Here is an 18166-nt window from a genome sequence, read left to right as displayed (position 1 = left end):
TACTTTTGTTTGGGCAGAGGAGCTGTGAGGATGAGAAACATCTTAATGATCTGGTTTACCCTACTATGAGGAAAATGGAAGGTTCCCTACTATGAGGAACGCCTTCAATGTTTTCCAATATGGAAAACCTTATCTTCAATCTAAAAGAACCGTTTACATGTCAAAAGATTAAGAATTTTTACATTCACTTAGTGAATTTTACGCAATCCCGAGTGTAATGTCATCATAAAGTTTCTCATCATGCAATCGGAGGAAACAGTCGTAGCCAACTCCTACGACTCTTGCCTAACAGCACGTGCCTGCAAGAGAAAGTGGGCCGGGCCGCACGCCCCCCAAAGCTTTATAGCTCCCTGGTGCGCCCGTGCTCCTCAGCACGTCAAAACAACAGAGCGAGGCCCTGTCGGTGGAAGACAACACGTCGAGAAAGAGACGCGGCGTTACTTGTGAGGAGTTTTTGTGTCGAGTCGGTCATCTGAGGACAATCAAAACCCGTAATCGAAAGGTATGCTTCTATTTCAACCAAGTAGTTTGGGTATTATTGTTCATTTGATGGAAATTCGTTTTGAGGAAAAAAACAGTTTGAAACCGTGTTTTTTTTTGGTGTTATTTTGAGATGTTGGCCACGCGATATATTTTCTTGAAATAGGAAATTGGATCTTTGTGACTATGTATTTGAAAATAACTTCGAAATTCCTTCGAGAATTAAGTTATAATTTCATAATTTCAGTCATGTTTCATCCTCGGCCACAAATAGTAGAATGCTTTGTGCATGTGTCTCAGCGCGCCTCCGTCCGCAGGTAAGCCACAGGTGGCGGGATGAATATAGTATTGAGATCTGCACAAAGCTGTGTATCCAGAGTAGATATGTTGCCTACAGACTATCCATATTTCATACCGACCATTTCCAGATTGTTTTATTTCAAACAGATGGGTTACTGAATTATAATAACATAAATCATGAAATAGTAGCCTGTTCTTAATCAATTTGTTTACAAAATGATTACGCAGTGTACAAAAACTTTAGCATTCTTTTCTTTAACTCTGTTGTTTGTCATCCTTAACTGTGACCTAGATGTATTACAACCATAGTTCAGAGATCTGGTGGATTTAAATCGCACAGTGTAATTCAGCAATAATGATGTCATGCATGTCTTTTGCAGCAATATCTCTCAAACCAAGGGTGATCCGCTTGATCACTCACCCGTCTAAACACTATCTCACTTACACACTCAGTCAGTCAGTGAGTCAGTGAGTCAGTGAGTCAGTCAGTCAGTCAGTCAGTCAGTCAGTCAGTCAGTCAGTCAGTCAGTCAGTCACTTTCACTCACTCACTCACTCACTCACTCACTCACTCACTCACTCACTCACTCACTCACTCACTCACTCACTCACTCACTCACTCACTCACTCACTCACTCACTCACTCACTCTCTCTCTCTACACCATATCTGTGCTGTATGGGAATTCTTGAATGGCGATGCATTTGAACTACGATTTTACTACTTTGTCAATCCTAAAATGTAGGTCTTCAACAGCTTATCTGACAAGACCTCTTACTAGCACTGATATATCCAGGGCAGGGATTTGACGGTTTAGATTTTTTTGCTAAGATTAGGGGAAGAAATCATTGTCTTTCTGGAGATAGAAACATGAGTGTTCTTTGGGATTTGGACCCTAAACGAAGGCAAGCGAGAGGTGCGCCTGGACTTAACTCTGGGCTCAGATGTTTTTACAAATGTAATCAGTGTATATGTATGTTCTGTCCCCCCACTAAGCAAACAGACAGAGCGTCACTGCAGGGTGAACTACAGCTCCAAGGCCTTTGACACTGCAGCGTTGGCTCGGGTTAATAGGCACACATGTCTTTGTTGAGTCTTCTCAAGACAAAATGCCCAACATTTTTTAATGAGCTTTTTTTCCTACATTACAGTTTTTCTAAGTCGCTTTGGTACATTTCTCAGATCAGAATAGAAATTTGCAAAACAGTAAGTGCATTTCTCAAAACAATTCGTACAAATAGCAAAACACCATGGATTTCATGCAAAAGCAAGTCTCTTGCTCAAAATCCTTAGTTTGTTTTCTCAAAAGTAAATATCTGTGTCAATGAACATGTCAGTGCCATCAAAATGACAAGTCCTTATGTCATTGTGTATGGATAAGACTGTCAAATTGCTCATGTTGTCAATATAACAGTGTACTCTGGAGGGATGTTCTGATGTAAACCATGGCTAAAGTTTTGAAGACAATTATTGTAAATTGTAAGTTACACCTTACTGTGTATGTAAGTTACACCTTAGTGTATGTGGGAGATTAATTGCAAGAGACTGGACAAGATTCACATTTACGCTTTGACTGTTTGTACTGTAATTTGTTGACAGACCATGTCATTGCTAGCATGCATTGCTGTAGGAATTACAGTGTAGTCATCCTACACCTCCTGACGTTCCTTTCTGTTGGGCCACAAATTCTCAGACAATGTAACATTGTGTTGTGCTCCAATGTTGTGTGGGTGAGACTATTCAATAGAGACCCATTACAATACATTTTGATCAACATGACGTAAGCATTTGATAATGTAGGAAAGAGCAGAGAATTGTACATAATCATTTGCATGAATGTACCAAAGCATTTGCAACTTGTTCAAAGAAATGAGAAACTGCTTTTTTGATGTGCACAAGTGACAAAATGATGTGAAGGTTGAACAGGAAGTTTTGAGAATTTCAATTCTGATCTTAGAAATGTACCAAAGCGACTGAGAAAAACTGTAATAATACTTTTATTTAGTGATACGTATGAAATTGAAATAGTTTGCAGCCATCATCTCATGCCTTACTATCATACTACCCCAGGTAATGCATTGCAATTTAATACTTTCACCCATAGGCCTTAACTTGGTCCTCATTATAGATCCTTTCACAAACAATACGAATCATTTTCATCTCTGTCCTTTAACTGCAGTTTGTCAAGCATTCCTTGTAGATTGTCATGGATTCACAGATATTGGGTCCAATCGCCCTCTTACAATTACATAACTTCAAAGTCTCACCTCGACTCAGCCAAAGCTATTTCAAAGCTTTCACCTCCCTCGTGCGCGGCTGTTTATGGGAAGTGTACACGTGTGGATAATGTTGAAGACGAAACAACTACAATGACAACAAGAACTTGTTAGGCTGTGTGCGCTCTCTCTCAGCACAATGCCTCACAATGGCTGCAAGAGAAACAGTCGGCTAGTTTAGAACGTTCTCAGGATAAAAAACTCTATCACGGCAACAATGAACAATGTGAGGTCTATCACAGGTTGTATCATTGTTGCTTATTCATGACTGTGAAATGGTATTGTTATTTATGCATTTATAGGGCATGGCAATCACACCAGACACAGAGAAATCTGTGTCTCATGGTCATATTCTGACATATTTGAGGGAGTAGTTTCACTCTTAAGGCGAAATCTCGAAAGATAAAGAAAGTTTTTTTGCGATAGGGTACACAAAAGGATGAACAAAATTCTCAACCAGAATTTACACAATTCATAATTAAATTTGACGCCCTAATGTCAGTCATGCGTTGTCATGGCCATGTTTCATAGGACAGGATCAGCACAGAATGCACACATCGTCTTCCCATGTTCTTGAATCAGGAGCAAATTGAGTGTAAGAAGAAAAAACCCAAAGACGCGGCTGACAGCCGAGGTGGCCTGTACGTACCCAGCCCTGTGTTCAGGTGAGGTGTTACCTTAGTGGTTGGGAGGTCAGACGGAGAGCTTAGGGCGTATCTGTTAACTGCCGATGACCCAGATGTCTCAGTGTACAGCTTTCCCCCAGCATGTCCGCTCCTTGCTGGACAACGTAAACAGGAAGTCATCTTTTCAGAGGTTGGCCAATGACAATTGCATTGCAGTTTTTTTTTTTTTATGCACGTTTTTAAACAAGACGCGTGTGTTGTATAAACCAGCTGGCTAATAGCACATGATCAAATGTTTAGCAGTGCTTCCAACGGAAATGTCTCTCCTATAGTTGGGGGTTATGGATGTGTTTTTTCGTGGTCATTGGATCTGGAATTTTAAACGGGGGCCTGTGTCCACAAAAGGTCCACATTGCGTTGGTGGGCTGTGCTTTTGAAGGCGCAGCAGAAGGACAAACGGACCTGTTGTGTGATGTATCACCCCTTCCACTGTGTGACTATTGTGTGGGTCTGACTGGCTTAGCTCTTTGTTCTCAGAGTCAAGATACAGAGACACTATCTTTATCTCAAATACAGAAATGTGGGCTTGGGAATGAGTAGGAAAATGCCATTAACCCTCCTACATAATTGAAGGATAAGACATATTGATTTATATATTTGCAAGTAATACAAGAAGTATGACTTTAAAAGGATATTGTCAAACTTTTTACCATCATCAAGAGAGAGAGAGAGAGAGAGAGAGAGGGAGAGAGAGAGAGAGAGAGAGAGAGAGAGAGAGAGAGAGAGAGAGAGACAAAACCACAGAGAAGAAGAATAGAACAGCGATTCACAGTCGTTATGGGTCGGTTGAAGCCATGGTGTCACTGGCTTCCTGGATGGTTCGTGTTGTGTGTTGTTTGTCTCGGGGGTAGTGTCCCGCTAAGCAGAGGAGGAGAACTCCCCAGGCCCCGGGGTCTGAGAGGCTAACAGCGGGGCCCTTGCGGACACAAAGAGCTCTCATAACCGGCTGATGCCATTTGCATTCACAGCTGCAGTCGCCTCGCTGCTCCCAAGCAAGCCGCAGCATGATGCACTAGCACAATCTGACGGCTGGTTTCTATTGAGACCGAGCCTCTGTCTCTGTCTCTGTCTCTCTGTCTCACACTCTCTCAGTCTGTGCCATCATTGATATCTGACTCTCTCTCACTGGGTCTCGGTTACCCTTTCCCCTTGAGCTCTGGATAAATAGAAACTTGACGTTATGCTATGAAATCTAGCATGGCATACTAAAAGGGGTAGCGTGGAGGATTTGCTGCCACCTATGGGTGAGGTTACAGATTTCGAAAGATTAAAAAGATAGTTGTGAATACGATACTCAATTTATTTATCTGTAGGATCTTTTTCATAATGTTTGAAATTTATCAGAGGATGTCAGAGGCATAAATAAACACTTTCTGAGGTAATCCATTCTTGGGGTGTAATATCGCCAAAGGTATTCCGTTCCTGTAGTAGCAGCAGCTTATATGTTTATAAATAGTTATTAACTTTGTTGTTTTGATAAAATGCATGCACCCAAATGATTTGATCTGATCACCCAAACTTCTTTTTTATCTGTTCGAATTTTTCCTGTTCACCACCTTGACTCCCACTTCTGTTCTATGGTTTTCAAGTTTGTTTTTCTTTTGTGTATGTTTTTTTGTATAATAACGTTGTGGAATTACACTTTTCAAAATCATATTTGCACAACGCATCGTTTTTTGTATGCTTCTAAAGTTCCCAGAGGAAAGGGTGAAAGGGACTATTGTGCTGATATTATGTAATGATCCATCAAAAAAACGAAAGCATGTCAAAGTGTTGCATGAAAATGATACTCATTGCTGTACAGCCCATGAAAAACCAGGAGGAAAAGCATCCAACTGAAACTCACCTCTCTGTGTGTGTGTGTGTGTGTGTGTGTGTGTGTGTGTGTGTGTGTGTGTGTGTGTGTGTGTGTGTGTGTGTCTCTCTCTCTCTCTCTGTCTCTCTCTCTCTGTCTCTCTCTCTCTCTCTCTCTCTCTCTCTCTCTCTCTCTCTCTCTCTCTCTCTCTCTCTCTCTCTCTCTCTCTCTCTCTCTCTCTCTCCCCAGGCTACCCAGCTCATTGAAATGGATGACATCCATTTGGTCGAGTCCAAGCCCCTGCTGGTGGACAGGGAGCTGCCGGTATGTTCCATGACAATCTGGACTGTTTGGGGTCAGGGTGGTCGCGGTCGGGGGCGGTTACATAAACATGTACAGCATGTCATCTGGGCGAGCTGTTGGATGGACGCATCATACAGTAGTACTGACCGCTGACGACACAAAGTGCACATGTGATGAGGAGCTAAACACAACCAAGATATTCTTTGTAATAATGTTGTCATCACTCACTCACTCACTCACTCACTCACCCAGGACATACACTCATTCAGGACATTGGGTTACAGATGTATAATTGCACTAGATTAGATTAGTACATTGTAATAATCTGCCCTTTTCTTTTCCAGGGCTTGAGAGAGGCTGTGCAGCAACTTATGATCAAGGTATGTATTAAGATAACTTTGGTTATCTATGGAGATATTGCACATTTGCCCAGATAATGTTTTCCACAGTCTTGTTCATCAATATAAAAATACGACATCCATTAGGTTTTCGCTATATATCGATATATTAGAATATATTTATGAAATCTCTTCCCAAATTGAGGTGTTCCTGGCACCATCTAGTGGTGGTTTCTAGAATACATTGCGTTTGTTGTTGCAAACAACCCCCTGGCCATGTTGGAGATTTGTGTCCTTTCGTCTGGCTTAGGGACATTTTTTTTCTCATGCTAACTCGATCACATGCAGAAATGACTTAACGTATTCTCCAGACCAACAGTCTGTCAGGTAACACCCTCCTTCCCTCCCGCCTCCCTGACACACACACACACGCGCACGCGAGCACGCACACACACACACACACACATTCACGCACGCACGCACGGCACGCACGCACACACAGTTCATTGATCACTCTATTACCGCGTTGGGTCTGTGCCATGTGGTTACTGCTGTGCACCAGAGCCAATCAGAGTCCCCGATCTCAGCACCATGGAGAGCACTCTGGAACAGTGAGTCAACAAGCACTGAGGTGGTCACAACATGGTCAGCAGATGGCCACAACATGGTCAGTAGATTGTCTGTAGCTGGTCAGTAGATGGTCAGTAGGGTGTCACTTGATGATCTGTAGATCCTCAGTACGTAGTCAGTAGATAGCCTCTAAAGACTCAGTAGATAGTGTATAGATTGTCTCAGTATAAAGTTGTCGTAGTCAATGTTTTTTAAGAAGGTCAGTAGATTAGATCAGTCGATAGTCAGCAGATAGTTAATGGTCAGTTGATTGTCTCTAATTGATCAGTAGATAGTCAGTAGATAATCTGTAGATAGTCAGAAGATAGTCAGTAGATAGTAGATGGTCACGTGGTTGTCCCTGGATGATCAGTAGATGGAGGTATTTTTACAGGTGGATGAGCTGACCTGAGGTATTCAGGGCGAGCGTTTCATTTCACCAAAGCGTCTGAGCTCGTTAATGACGTAGGTTTTCGTGAGCGAGCGCGCCCGCCATCTGGCAATCTTGGCCATCCTGCTGCCACTTACATGCACACGAGCGTTCAGGCACACACACAAACACACACACACACACACACACACACACACACACACACACACACACACACACACACACACACACACACACACACACACACACACACACACACACACACACACACACACACACACACACACACACACACACACACACACACACACACACACACACAGTGTCTCAATGGCTCTCTGTGGCTCAATGGCTCAACAGTTAGCTCTCTGAATTGTCAGTATTATCTTTCAGAGGAGTGTGTTGGAGTGTGTGCGTGTCTGAAGGAATACATAAAGAGGGGTGTGGTTAGAGCTCCTAATGTTTACCTGCAGATCTGTAATTATGAGGTTGTGGAAATTGCGTTGAATGAGAGATACAATTTAGCACGTTGAGCACACAGTTGTGTGACTCGTTTATTGAGTTAGAGAAAACAGGAAATCAAAACGTGCTGCAAGTAAACAAATCCCGCATCGGGCTCTGACATCATGAGACGCTCGTAATCCTTAAAGGGACAGCGATCCCTGAACCACCAAGACAGTAAACGACATGCCTAACACAGTGGAAAGAACAACACATAGCAAATTACTGTAGGTGAATTATGTTACACTCACTACAAGGTATTGCTTTCAGGTGGATCATAACCACTCAAAACCGGTCTTTGTTTGCTCTGGTCTCTCTTGCTCTTGCTCTCTCTCTTTCTCTTGGTATCTCTCTCAGTTTTCTCTCCCTCTTTTTAATATTATCATTATCCTAACACAAGTAACAATGTTATTCCAACCTTTATTTATTGATATCATCAGTCACAATACATCAAATAGTTAGACCATTGACGGCTTGCTCGGTTAACCCTGAGCTGTCCCTCACAGACATGGCCCTCAAGTGATGGGACTCAAGGCTTAGACTGCTGTGCCAGTAGGAAAGGTCCATCCTTATACTTGTGTGATCACATCAGCTGGTGATGCAACACTAGTATGTGGAGGGAAATACCTACCTATCTATAGAAGTTCCAACAGTTTTTACTTGACTAAAATCAAAACCAAAACTACAATAATCTTCATGTGGATACTTCTTTGAGGTAGATATATTATTTTGAAAACTCTTGTTAAAATTACCCCAATATTTTAGAGATGTGTCAAAGTTTTTGTATAAACAACATGGTAGCCCTACATCACCCTGAATGTGGCTGACCTATTATATGAACCAACTACATCTATGACCCATTCACTGCCCCACTCCAAAGCCACCCTGCTGAATCACGCCTAGGATAGACCACATCCTCCTCCAAACATTGGTCACGATACTGTTCTAAAGTCAACGCCTCACCATCCTACAGCTCCGAATGCCCCTCCTGTCTGACATTGGCTGATCCAATTTAGGGATCTCTTTATCTAGAATTAGCTTGTTTTGACCAGCCTGCAAAGCACCCTGGGAGTATTGGGAGCTTAGGCCAAGTGCTAAGCAGTAGGGGTATAAAACAGGGCTCCCAGAATACACGGCACTCTCAGGAACCGTACAGGAGCTTACCCACCAATCGGATCTGTTGCCCTTAGAGCCGGCCCGGCTACGTCTGTTGATATTCATATAAGCGAGCGTCGCTCGACACACGGCTGCTGACATGGTTCTTGAAGATTCTGATGTGGAAATGATTGTGGCTGAGCTTGAAGTCACCGTGAGTAGGCTGCTCAGTTTATTTGACCTCGTCACACACTATTATTCTATTTTGTGTTTTCTATTTATAGCTACAATTAAAAGGTTGAAAACATGTTGATTAATTTCAAATATCCACGTGAGCAACGGAGTGTAACATTTCCAATGATACCCCTGTCATGAATTTGATCGTCACAGGTAGCAAGATGCTGATAGTGGTTTAGGCAGAGATGCTTAAAAAAGTTGGTTGTGATTAAATTCCTTTCTGCAGACAGGCATTCACTTGGTTTGGATGTGTCCTGCCTTCTATGCATCTGGTGCAATGATCACCAGTTATTTGGTCTAATCGTGGATCATGTGGTTGAGAGGTGTCCGTGAAACGATTTTGGTCTGTGACAATGTTGTCGCTAATGTGGAAAAACAAACTAAAAGAGGTTTATCTTGAAATGGGAACTTGGCCTTCCCTTTCCTTGACACTGACTGATTTAATGAGAAACTTTGATGAAAACACTTTTGAATCATCCAATGTACATGAAATATATATATATTTTTAATATCATCGTTATAATTATTACAAACTCACTAAATATTATTATTATCCTTAATTAAAATCACAATAATAAATGTAATCGTCAACATACTCAAAAGCAAGTGTACTATTATAAGAATCAGGCCTATTATTATTCCTATTTGTGTTATTATTAAAAAATGTAAATTATAATATTATATCTTATATTTTCTACTATTATTATAATAATATGATTATTACTATACTTACTATAATTATACTAATTATTTCTACTACTATACCTCCTATTGTTCTGAGCCCTTGGAGCTCCTTTATGAAGCTGTCTTGCGTGCGCTCAGACCTCATGGTGACCCCTGCTCCCCCTACAGGAGCACGACGTGGAGACCCCCTACGGGAGGATCCACTGCTCCATGAAGGGCGTGCCCAAGGGCGACCGGCCTGTCATCCTCACCTTCCACGACATCGGCCTGAACCGTAAGCCCGCCGCCTCCTCCTATAGCCCTGGCATGTACCGCCACGGCATCTGCTGCCACAGCGCCTCACAGATCCCCCTTCCCTCCACCGCCTTGCACCACCCCCCCCCCTGGAAGCAGATTAGACTGACACACGGTGTGCGTTATCGCCACGGCAACAGTTTAGCTTCGGACAATATCCGAGCGTGGCTTCTTTCTCTGAAGTTTCACACTTCATCTGTCATATACGCTGTATATGACAGATGAAGTGTGAAACCAGGCCACGGCCATGTTGGGCCTTTCAAGACGGCAAACACACATGAAGGATGACCCGATGCAAGGCTAACGGCGTTGTGTGGTGTCTCCCCCCAGACAAGACCTGCTGGAACCCGGTGTTCAGCCACGAGGACATGCAGGAGATCATGCAGCACTTTGCCGTGGTCCACGTGGACGCGCCAGGCCAGCACGAGGGGGCCAACACCTTCTCCAACGGGTGAGGCACGCACACACACACACACACACACACACACAAACACACACACACACACACACACACACACACACACACACACACACACACACACACACACACACACACACACACACACACACACACACACACACACACACACACACACACACACACACACACACAAACACACACAGTAAGGACTGAGCCGATTATAAGATGCATTTCTCACACCCACACACACGCACACACACACACACACACACACACACACACACACACACACACACACACACACACACACACACACACACACACACACACACACACACACACACACATACACACACACACACACAGGCACACGCATGCATACACGCTGAAAGTCAATGGGGGAGGTAATCGGTCACCCTTACAGTTAGATTTCCGTTGATCTTCCTTGCTGACCCACTTAGATTAGGGGAGGAATAAGCAGTATGTGTGTGTGTTCCGTGATGATAACGGCAGACAAAGGTCACCTGACACCTAATGATCCTATCATAAACAGCAGAATGCTGAATGCTGCAGTTTAAATAACAACAAGCGCTAAACGATTGATTGATTGATTGATTTATTACTCGTTTCCATTCAACTGACTATCCACAACTGTATTCTGTTGCCCCCCCCCCCCCCCCCCCCCCCCCCCCACACACCTCATCTTTCAGGTATGAGTATCCCTCTATGGACCAGCTTGCTGAGACCCTCCCCGCGGTCCTGAAGCACTTTGGGTAGGTGGCGCAGTAAAGGGCCACTGAGCGGCACTTTGTGTTAAGAACATCCATCAATGCATCCATTTACTAAGCACTTGTTACCTTTTCTTTATTTAGGTATTTATTATCTATAATGCTTTCCTTGCTAACAACTTGCCCTACCCTACTGCCACTTATTATTGTCTAAGAGCTTTTTCCAATGTCTCTGTCTCCTGTCATGTGTTCCAGGCTGAAGAGCGTGATTGGCATGGGCATCGGCGCCGGGGCGTACATCCTGACCAGATTTGCTGTGAGTGTTTGTCCTCTTGTTAGCTTAATCATTACAGAGTTTTAATCAAACCGGGATTAGCTGAGCTGGCGAATGTGTTGCTACTCTGATTCTGGCACTGTAATGCTGCTTATTGCATTAGCATGGCGTTGCATTAGCGCTACTAAAAAAGCCTCTGGAATGTTCCGGATTGGTGGAATAAAACAAACCGATTGCTCAGCGGGGAGAAAGGTTGATACATGGTTGATAGGAGAACCGACATATATATTATATATTGGTTCAACCCTCCACTGAACCCTTCCGTCATCCAACATTGAAATGGTTTAACCAGAGCAGGTGATGTGATCTGGGGGCCCGGTCTCAGTGTGAACGTTGTGTTCTGGTTCTCAGCTGGACTACCCCGCCATGGTGGAGGGCCTGGTACTGATCAACATCAACCCCTGTGCTGAGGGCTGGATGGACTGGGCCGCACACAAGGTGGACACACACGCACTCATGCAAGGCACACACACACACACACACACATATACAACCACACACACACACACACACACACACAGTCACACAAAAACACACACACGCAGATGCTCAGCGTATGACAGGACAATATGCGCTGCGTGGATGCTAAATCATTTGTAAACCTTGTTGCAGATCACAGGCTGGGCCCACGCTCTGCCAGACATGATCATTTCCCATCTCTTCGGAACGGTACGTTCACACCCAGACCACTCCCTGACGGGATATTTCATGTACGGCACTCTCATGGCTTCCCTACATGGGCCTTCCTATGCTCATTTCGTGTTATGGTTTGGTTTTGGTCCTAGGAGGAAATCTCCAACAACCATGACCTGATCGGAACCTACCGCCACCACATCATGAACGACATGAACCACTACAACCTGCAACACTTTGTCAGGGCCTACACCAGGTGAGGGACACTCTGCACACACACACGCACGCACACACGTACACACACACACACACACGCACACACACACACACACGGACGGACGGACGGACAGACACACAAACACTCACACACACAAACACTCACACACACAAACACATACATGAACACACACACACACACACACACACACACATAAAAACACACATACACGCGCACACATGCACACTCACATGTACCCTCACACTCACAAACACATCCCATCATCCTCCTAATAGGTTGTTCTTGTTCTCCCTAGCTAAGCCTGTAATCTGAATCCATCAGCTGAAGGGAGTATGTAATGGTGGATAAAACAGCATCTGACCATAATAATATATTATTTATTTATTGGACCATAAAATGATGTACACACAATCGCAATCATTTAGAATTGTACAATATCTTAAGTAGATAGTGACTTAAATGTAATGGGATCCCTCGGGTGAAAACGGTTCCTGAATGCCACTTTACAAACACAGTCCAAACTGCAGTAGTCAGGGAGTGGTTAGAGTCCTTCTGTTTGAACCCGCTTCCCCTTCTGCAGCCGTAGGGACCTGGAGATCGAGAGACCCATCCCAGGAAGCCCCATCAACCCCAGAACGCTGAAGTAAGTTGGACAAACAGTGTTGCATATCACCACAGAAGCGTGGCATTCCAGTGCTGTGCACACCAGTGGACGTAACCCTGGGGTATGGACATCTTGGGCCTTAGGCCCGATCCCATTTCTACCCCTTACCCCTTCCCCTTACCCCTTCAAAACAAGGGTGAGGGGTAAGAGGAAGGGGTAAGGGGTAGAAATGGGATTGGGCCTTATCCTATAACCTCCCTCTCATCGGCTGCCTTTCTCCTCCCCCACCCTGTGTGCCTCTGTCTAGGTGCCCTTCCCTGCTAGTGGTCGGGGACAACTCCCCTGCTGTTGAGGCCGTGGTGAGTTAAAATGCTGTTCACATGTTATTAAAACATGGTTAAAACAATCTTAAATCACTTTTGAATGTGCCGTCAAGACACAGTGAAAATATGGTTAAAACATGGCAAAAAACGGTGGGAACACTGTTGAAATATTGTTCATACACAGTTACCATGTTATTGAAACATTGTTAAAAACACGGTAAAAAATAAAGGTTCAACACGATGAAAACACACGGTTAGAAACAAGATTGAAACATTGTTAAAGCACTTTTAAAAGCAGTCAAAACACGGTTAAAACACTGTTGAAACATTGTTCAAAGTACTCTCAAAACACTATTAGAATACTGTTCAACACAGTTAACATATTATTAAATAACTATTGAAAAACTGTTAAAACATTAAAAGCACTTTCAAAACACAGTTAAACATTGTTCAAAGTGCTGCCAAATAGGAGCAGTAAGACACGGTGCAGTAATGATTGGGTGGCTTGGCCGTGCCTCCCCTGGTGTTAACATGTGTCCGACGTGCCCTGGCACTCTGTCACCAGTTTAAAGGGCCGGAGGACGTGCCCCATTAACCACTTAAAGGTTATGCCTAAGCACGGTTTAGAGGAAAAAACAAAAGGAAGTGAGGCAGAACTTTAAATCCTCTGAAGGTGGAAAACCGTCTCTCTGTTTCTTTAACTGACATTACTGTACGGGACAATTTACTTTGTTTTCTTTGATTTAGAATTTATCGTTTTAAAGTTGTATTAGTCTTTATTTAGCCAGTCTTATTGATATTAGCACCAGGTTTACAAGAGAGATCTTAAAATAGGTCAAATATACTGACATAAATTACATTATTTTAAGGTTCAAAAGGCAACCCAAATCTACAATATAGCTTTAGTGTGTGTGTGTATGTGTGTGTGTGTGTGTGTGTGTGTGTGAATATACATATATTTTTTATTTTAAAATATTTGAATCATAATCATTCACAATCACAGTTCCAACTGCTACTCCACTGAACCCATACTTAACACACGTTTTGTTTGCACCACCAGGTCGATTGCAACACCAAGCTGGACCCCACCAAGACCACTCTGCTGAAGGTGAACCACCTCGCCTCCTTTCACCTCAGCCTCCCCCACCCTCTATCACCTCCCCTCACCCTATATCACCTTCCCCCACCCCATATCACTCCCTCACCCTATATCACCTCCCCCCACTCTATGTCACTCCCTCACCCTATATCACCTCCCTCAACCTATATCACCTCCCCTCACCCTATATCACCTCCCCTCACCCTATATCACCTCCCCTCACCCTATATCACCTCCCTCACCCTATATCACCTCCCCCACCCTATATCACAACCCGCACTCTATATCACAACCCGCACTCTATATCACTCCCCAATCCTATATCACACCCCCACCCTAGATCACCCCTCACACTATATCACTCCCCCACATTATATCAGCCCCACCCTATATCTTCTCCCCTCACCCTCTCTCGCCCCTTGCTCCCCGTCCCGTTATCACCTCCCTCACCCTCTCTCTCCCCCCTCTCCCTGTCCCGTTATCAACCCCTCCCCCTGGAGGAGCTTGTCTTATTAATAGCCTTGGCGGCAGGGAGTGTGCTGATAAGATTGCGAGGGCTCAGCATGTACCTGGTGACACATTAACTGGTGGCGAGGCCGTGGACGTGCACGTAGTAGGCGCGGGCACGCGCCCGCCATGGCTGACCTACTTACAGACTGTTTTTATGTATTTAATGACGGGTTAATGACTGCTTAACCAATGGAGGGGAGGGCCATTAAAGCGGCCATCTGTATATTTTACCATGGCTAATTCTAAAGTGGCCGATGGGTTGCAACCAGCTTGTATTAGCTGTACTCACAGGGTTAAGGTAATGGGGCTATTGCTGTGCAAATGGCCAGGAGCTAATGTGCTAAGTGCCAATGACCTCTTCTTGTTTGGTTTCCCAATGTCTGCACAGATGGCTGATTGTGGAGGCTTGCCCATGGTCGACCAGGTGTGTATCTCTCTCTCTCTCTCTCTCTCTCTCTCTCTCTCTCTCTCTCTCTCTCTCTATCTCTCTCTCCCTCTCTCTCTCTCTATCTATCTCTCTCTCCCTCTCTCTCAAATTATCTGCCTCTCTAATTATCTCTTTAGATCTCAATCTCTCGGTCTCTTCTTACCTTAAATACCTCTTACTTTCTCTTGGTCTCTCTCTATCTCTCTGTCCCTCCCTTTATATGTGTTTGCTGTGTGTGTGTTGTCCTCAATAGAGTGCGCTCATATAATTGGCTAACGGGGTCAGGGTGAAAAGGCTAGCATGTGTTTGTGTGTGCGTTGGTTCGGTAAGACGCACTGTAAGACTGTAAGAGCATTATCATTGCGTGCCAGTTGGGAGGAAGACCTCAATGGATAGGTTTATAATCCAGCAACACCTGTTCACTGCCACTACCATAGCTCCAAGTGTTAGTGTGTGTTTGTGTGTTTGTGTGTGTGTGTGTGTGTGTGTGTGTGTGTGTGTGTTTATCTGTGTGATTGTGTGTGTGTGTGTGTGTGTGTGTGTGTGTGTGTGTCTGTGTGTGTGTGTGTGTGTGTGTGTGTGTGTGTGTGTGTGTGTGTGTATGTGTATGTTGTTGTGTTGGGGATCAAGGTAGGCGAGGAGTGTTTGTGAAAACACTTGTAATCTTCTAGGGGTACAGGAGGAAATAGGGGAAAGATGCTCCCTGTATTTGCGCTTCATCTCACCGTCTCTCTCTCTCTCTCTTGCTCCGTAGCCCGCGAAACTGACAGAGGCATTCAAGTACTTCATCCAGGGCATGGGATACAGTGAGTACACCAGAACACACACAAAGTGGACAAAATAAATGGAATCCTAGACATATGCACATGATATAGGCCTATACATTTATGTTGGCGCAACATTCAATGCTTTTGAGCACACACTCTAAATAAGTTTGCTTTGGTGGCCTCTAGTGGTAATAGGAGCCTATTTTGCTAATAACTGACGCATTCCACATTGATTCCATGGATAATTCTAAGAGAAATTGATAAATTGCAAATAATTCCTGATAACTGTTATTATGAAAGCTGCTAGTTTACCCAAACCCACACATACATACACACACACGCACGCAAACAATGACTTAATTAGGGAAAAACAAATTTAGCTAGCTGGCTTCTATACGTAGCTCTTTAGCATATCGAGCTAGCTGCTAACCACTACCTTTCCCTCCTCCTCCTCCAGTGCCCTCCGCCAGCATGACCCGCCTGGTCCGCTCGCGAACCGCCTCGGGCTCGAGCGTCGCCTCCTTCGACGGCAACCGCTCGCGCTCGCACACCAACGACGGCAACCGCTCGCGCTCGCACACCAACGACGGCACGCGCTCACGCAGCCAGACGACGGAGCACCCGCAGCGCGGCCGCTCCCACACGGACACCATGGACGGCTCCGGCAGCTCGGACCAGGCCGTGCTCAAGTCCACCGAAGTGTCCTGTTAGGCTAGTCGTAGCGGTAGCGCTAGCAGAGGAAGACGACCGTAGCCCCGTACACCCAGCCCTCGGCCTTGCTGCGCTGCCACCAAACTGTCAGAACGGGGCACACACACAACACACACGAAGAGCCAGAGGGACATCGCCTCCCCCTGGCTCTATAAGAAACAGCAACGCACAAATACCTTTGTACGTTTTGTACCGTATTTCTGATTCCCTGCAAATTACAGAATACATTTTAAGATGAGAACACACACCCAAAGTTTGTAGGGTGGGTTAATCATCACTCATGCATTGTTATTCCCCACAACATTTGATCACAAAAACAACACAATTCTCGCTCTTGGCTCTGTGAGTAGCTAGGGACAGCGCAGCATAGGACCAACCTTAAAGGAGAACTCTTCCTTTCTTTCTCTCTCTAAGTACACCAGCTTGTACACATAAATCGCGTTTCATCTTTCATACACCAATAATTTCCCTGTCATTTTTTTGACCTTGTTAAATGGTCCATAGTGTTCAACCACACTTAACCAGCTCTCAGCCTCTCCCCCACCCTGGCTTTCTCAAATAGGCCTATACCCTTATCTTGATTGTCAATGAGTTTTGAATGTTTTAATTTCTTTCTTGCTGCAATCTCTCTTTACTTTGCATGTTTTATGTGTTTTGGTTTTTGTTTGCATAGAAGCCGAGGTTGTAGATGTGGAGCAAAAGAGAGAGAATGAGGGGGCGTTTCATGCCAAAAAAAAGGCAGTTTCATTCACAGATTTACTTGATGTCTTTGAAAACGTAAGGGACCAGATTTAAGTATGTTGTGTATATATAAAGTATGTAACCCCTATGCTAATGACTCCTTTGTTTTGGGGATATTATGTCAATTTTGTTTTTGAACATATATCTGTCCATGTTAACAACAATCTAGGAGATGTATTTGTCTCTCTATTGTCTCTATTTACTTAAATTTACTGAAAATCTGCATTGACATTCCGAATCAGATGTTTGACGTTTGGTTGTGACTTTCTTTTGTGACTTTTTTTAATTTGTAGAACGTTGTAGGACTTTCCAATTTATTTTTAACCAATTTAATGCTTTGCAAAACAAGTTCAAAAACAGGCACATACTAAAAACTCTGCATTTATTATGCTTTGTTAACTGATCAGGGTTGCAGACATGAATCAGTTCATTGTTTAATAGGTTTCTTTTGTGATGATTTCTATGCAATCAAGCACAAAGGAACAAAAATGTGCCATGGTGTTGCTTACTTTTTTTTTTGAGGTGACACTTCTGTTGTTTTGGATGATGGAAGGGTGAACTGGTCGATCAAAATGTAAACTGAAGGATAGCCGTAGCACTAACAGGACACCCACCCCCCCTACCATCCCTACCATCCCTCCCT

The 18166-nt window shown here is 44.1% G+C and overlaps 1 protein-coding gene across 1 annotated transcript; it reads left to right on the top strand.

Moving 5' to 3' along the window:
* Positions 1-353: 353 nt before the first annotated feature.
* On the top strand, positions 354-18151 carry ndrg1a (N-myc downstream regulated 1a). Its single transcript, XM_056582385.1, has 16 exons — positions 354-502; positions 5785-5859; positions 6183-6218; positions 9862-9967; positions 10318-10438; positions 11119-11181; positions 11392-11452; positions 11822-11908; positions 12083-12139; positions 12256-12359; positions 12922-12984; positions 13253-13304; positions 14329-14376; positions 15266-15301; positions 16059-16110; positions 16529-18151. Exons 2-16 carry the CDS (start codon positions 5803-5805, stop codon positions 16780-16782), a joined length of 1197 nt encoding a protein of 398 aa, XP_056438360.1. The 5' UTR covers positions 354-502; positions 5785-5802; the 3' UTR covers positions 16783-18151.
* The last annotated feature ends 15 nt before the right edge of the window (positions 18152-18166 follow it).

This window comes from Gadus chalcogrammus, chromosome 22, assembly GCF_026213295.1.
Source record: "Gadus chalcogrammus isolate NIFS_2021 chromosome 22, NIFS_Gcha_1.0, whole genome shotgun sequence".
NCBI classification, from domain to species: Eukaryota; Metazoa; Chordata; class Actinopteri; order Gadiformes; family Gadidae; genus Gadus; species Gadus chalcogrammus.
Note: the sequence above shows the minus strand (reverse complement) of the source record. Positions and strands in the feature narration are given on the sequence as shown.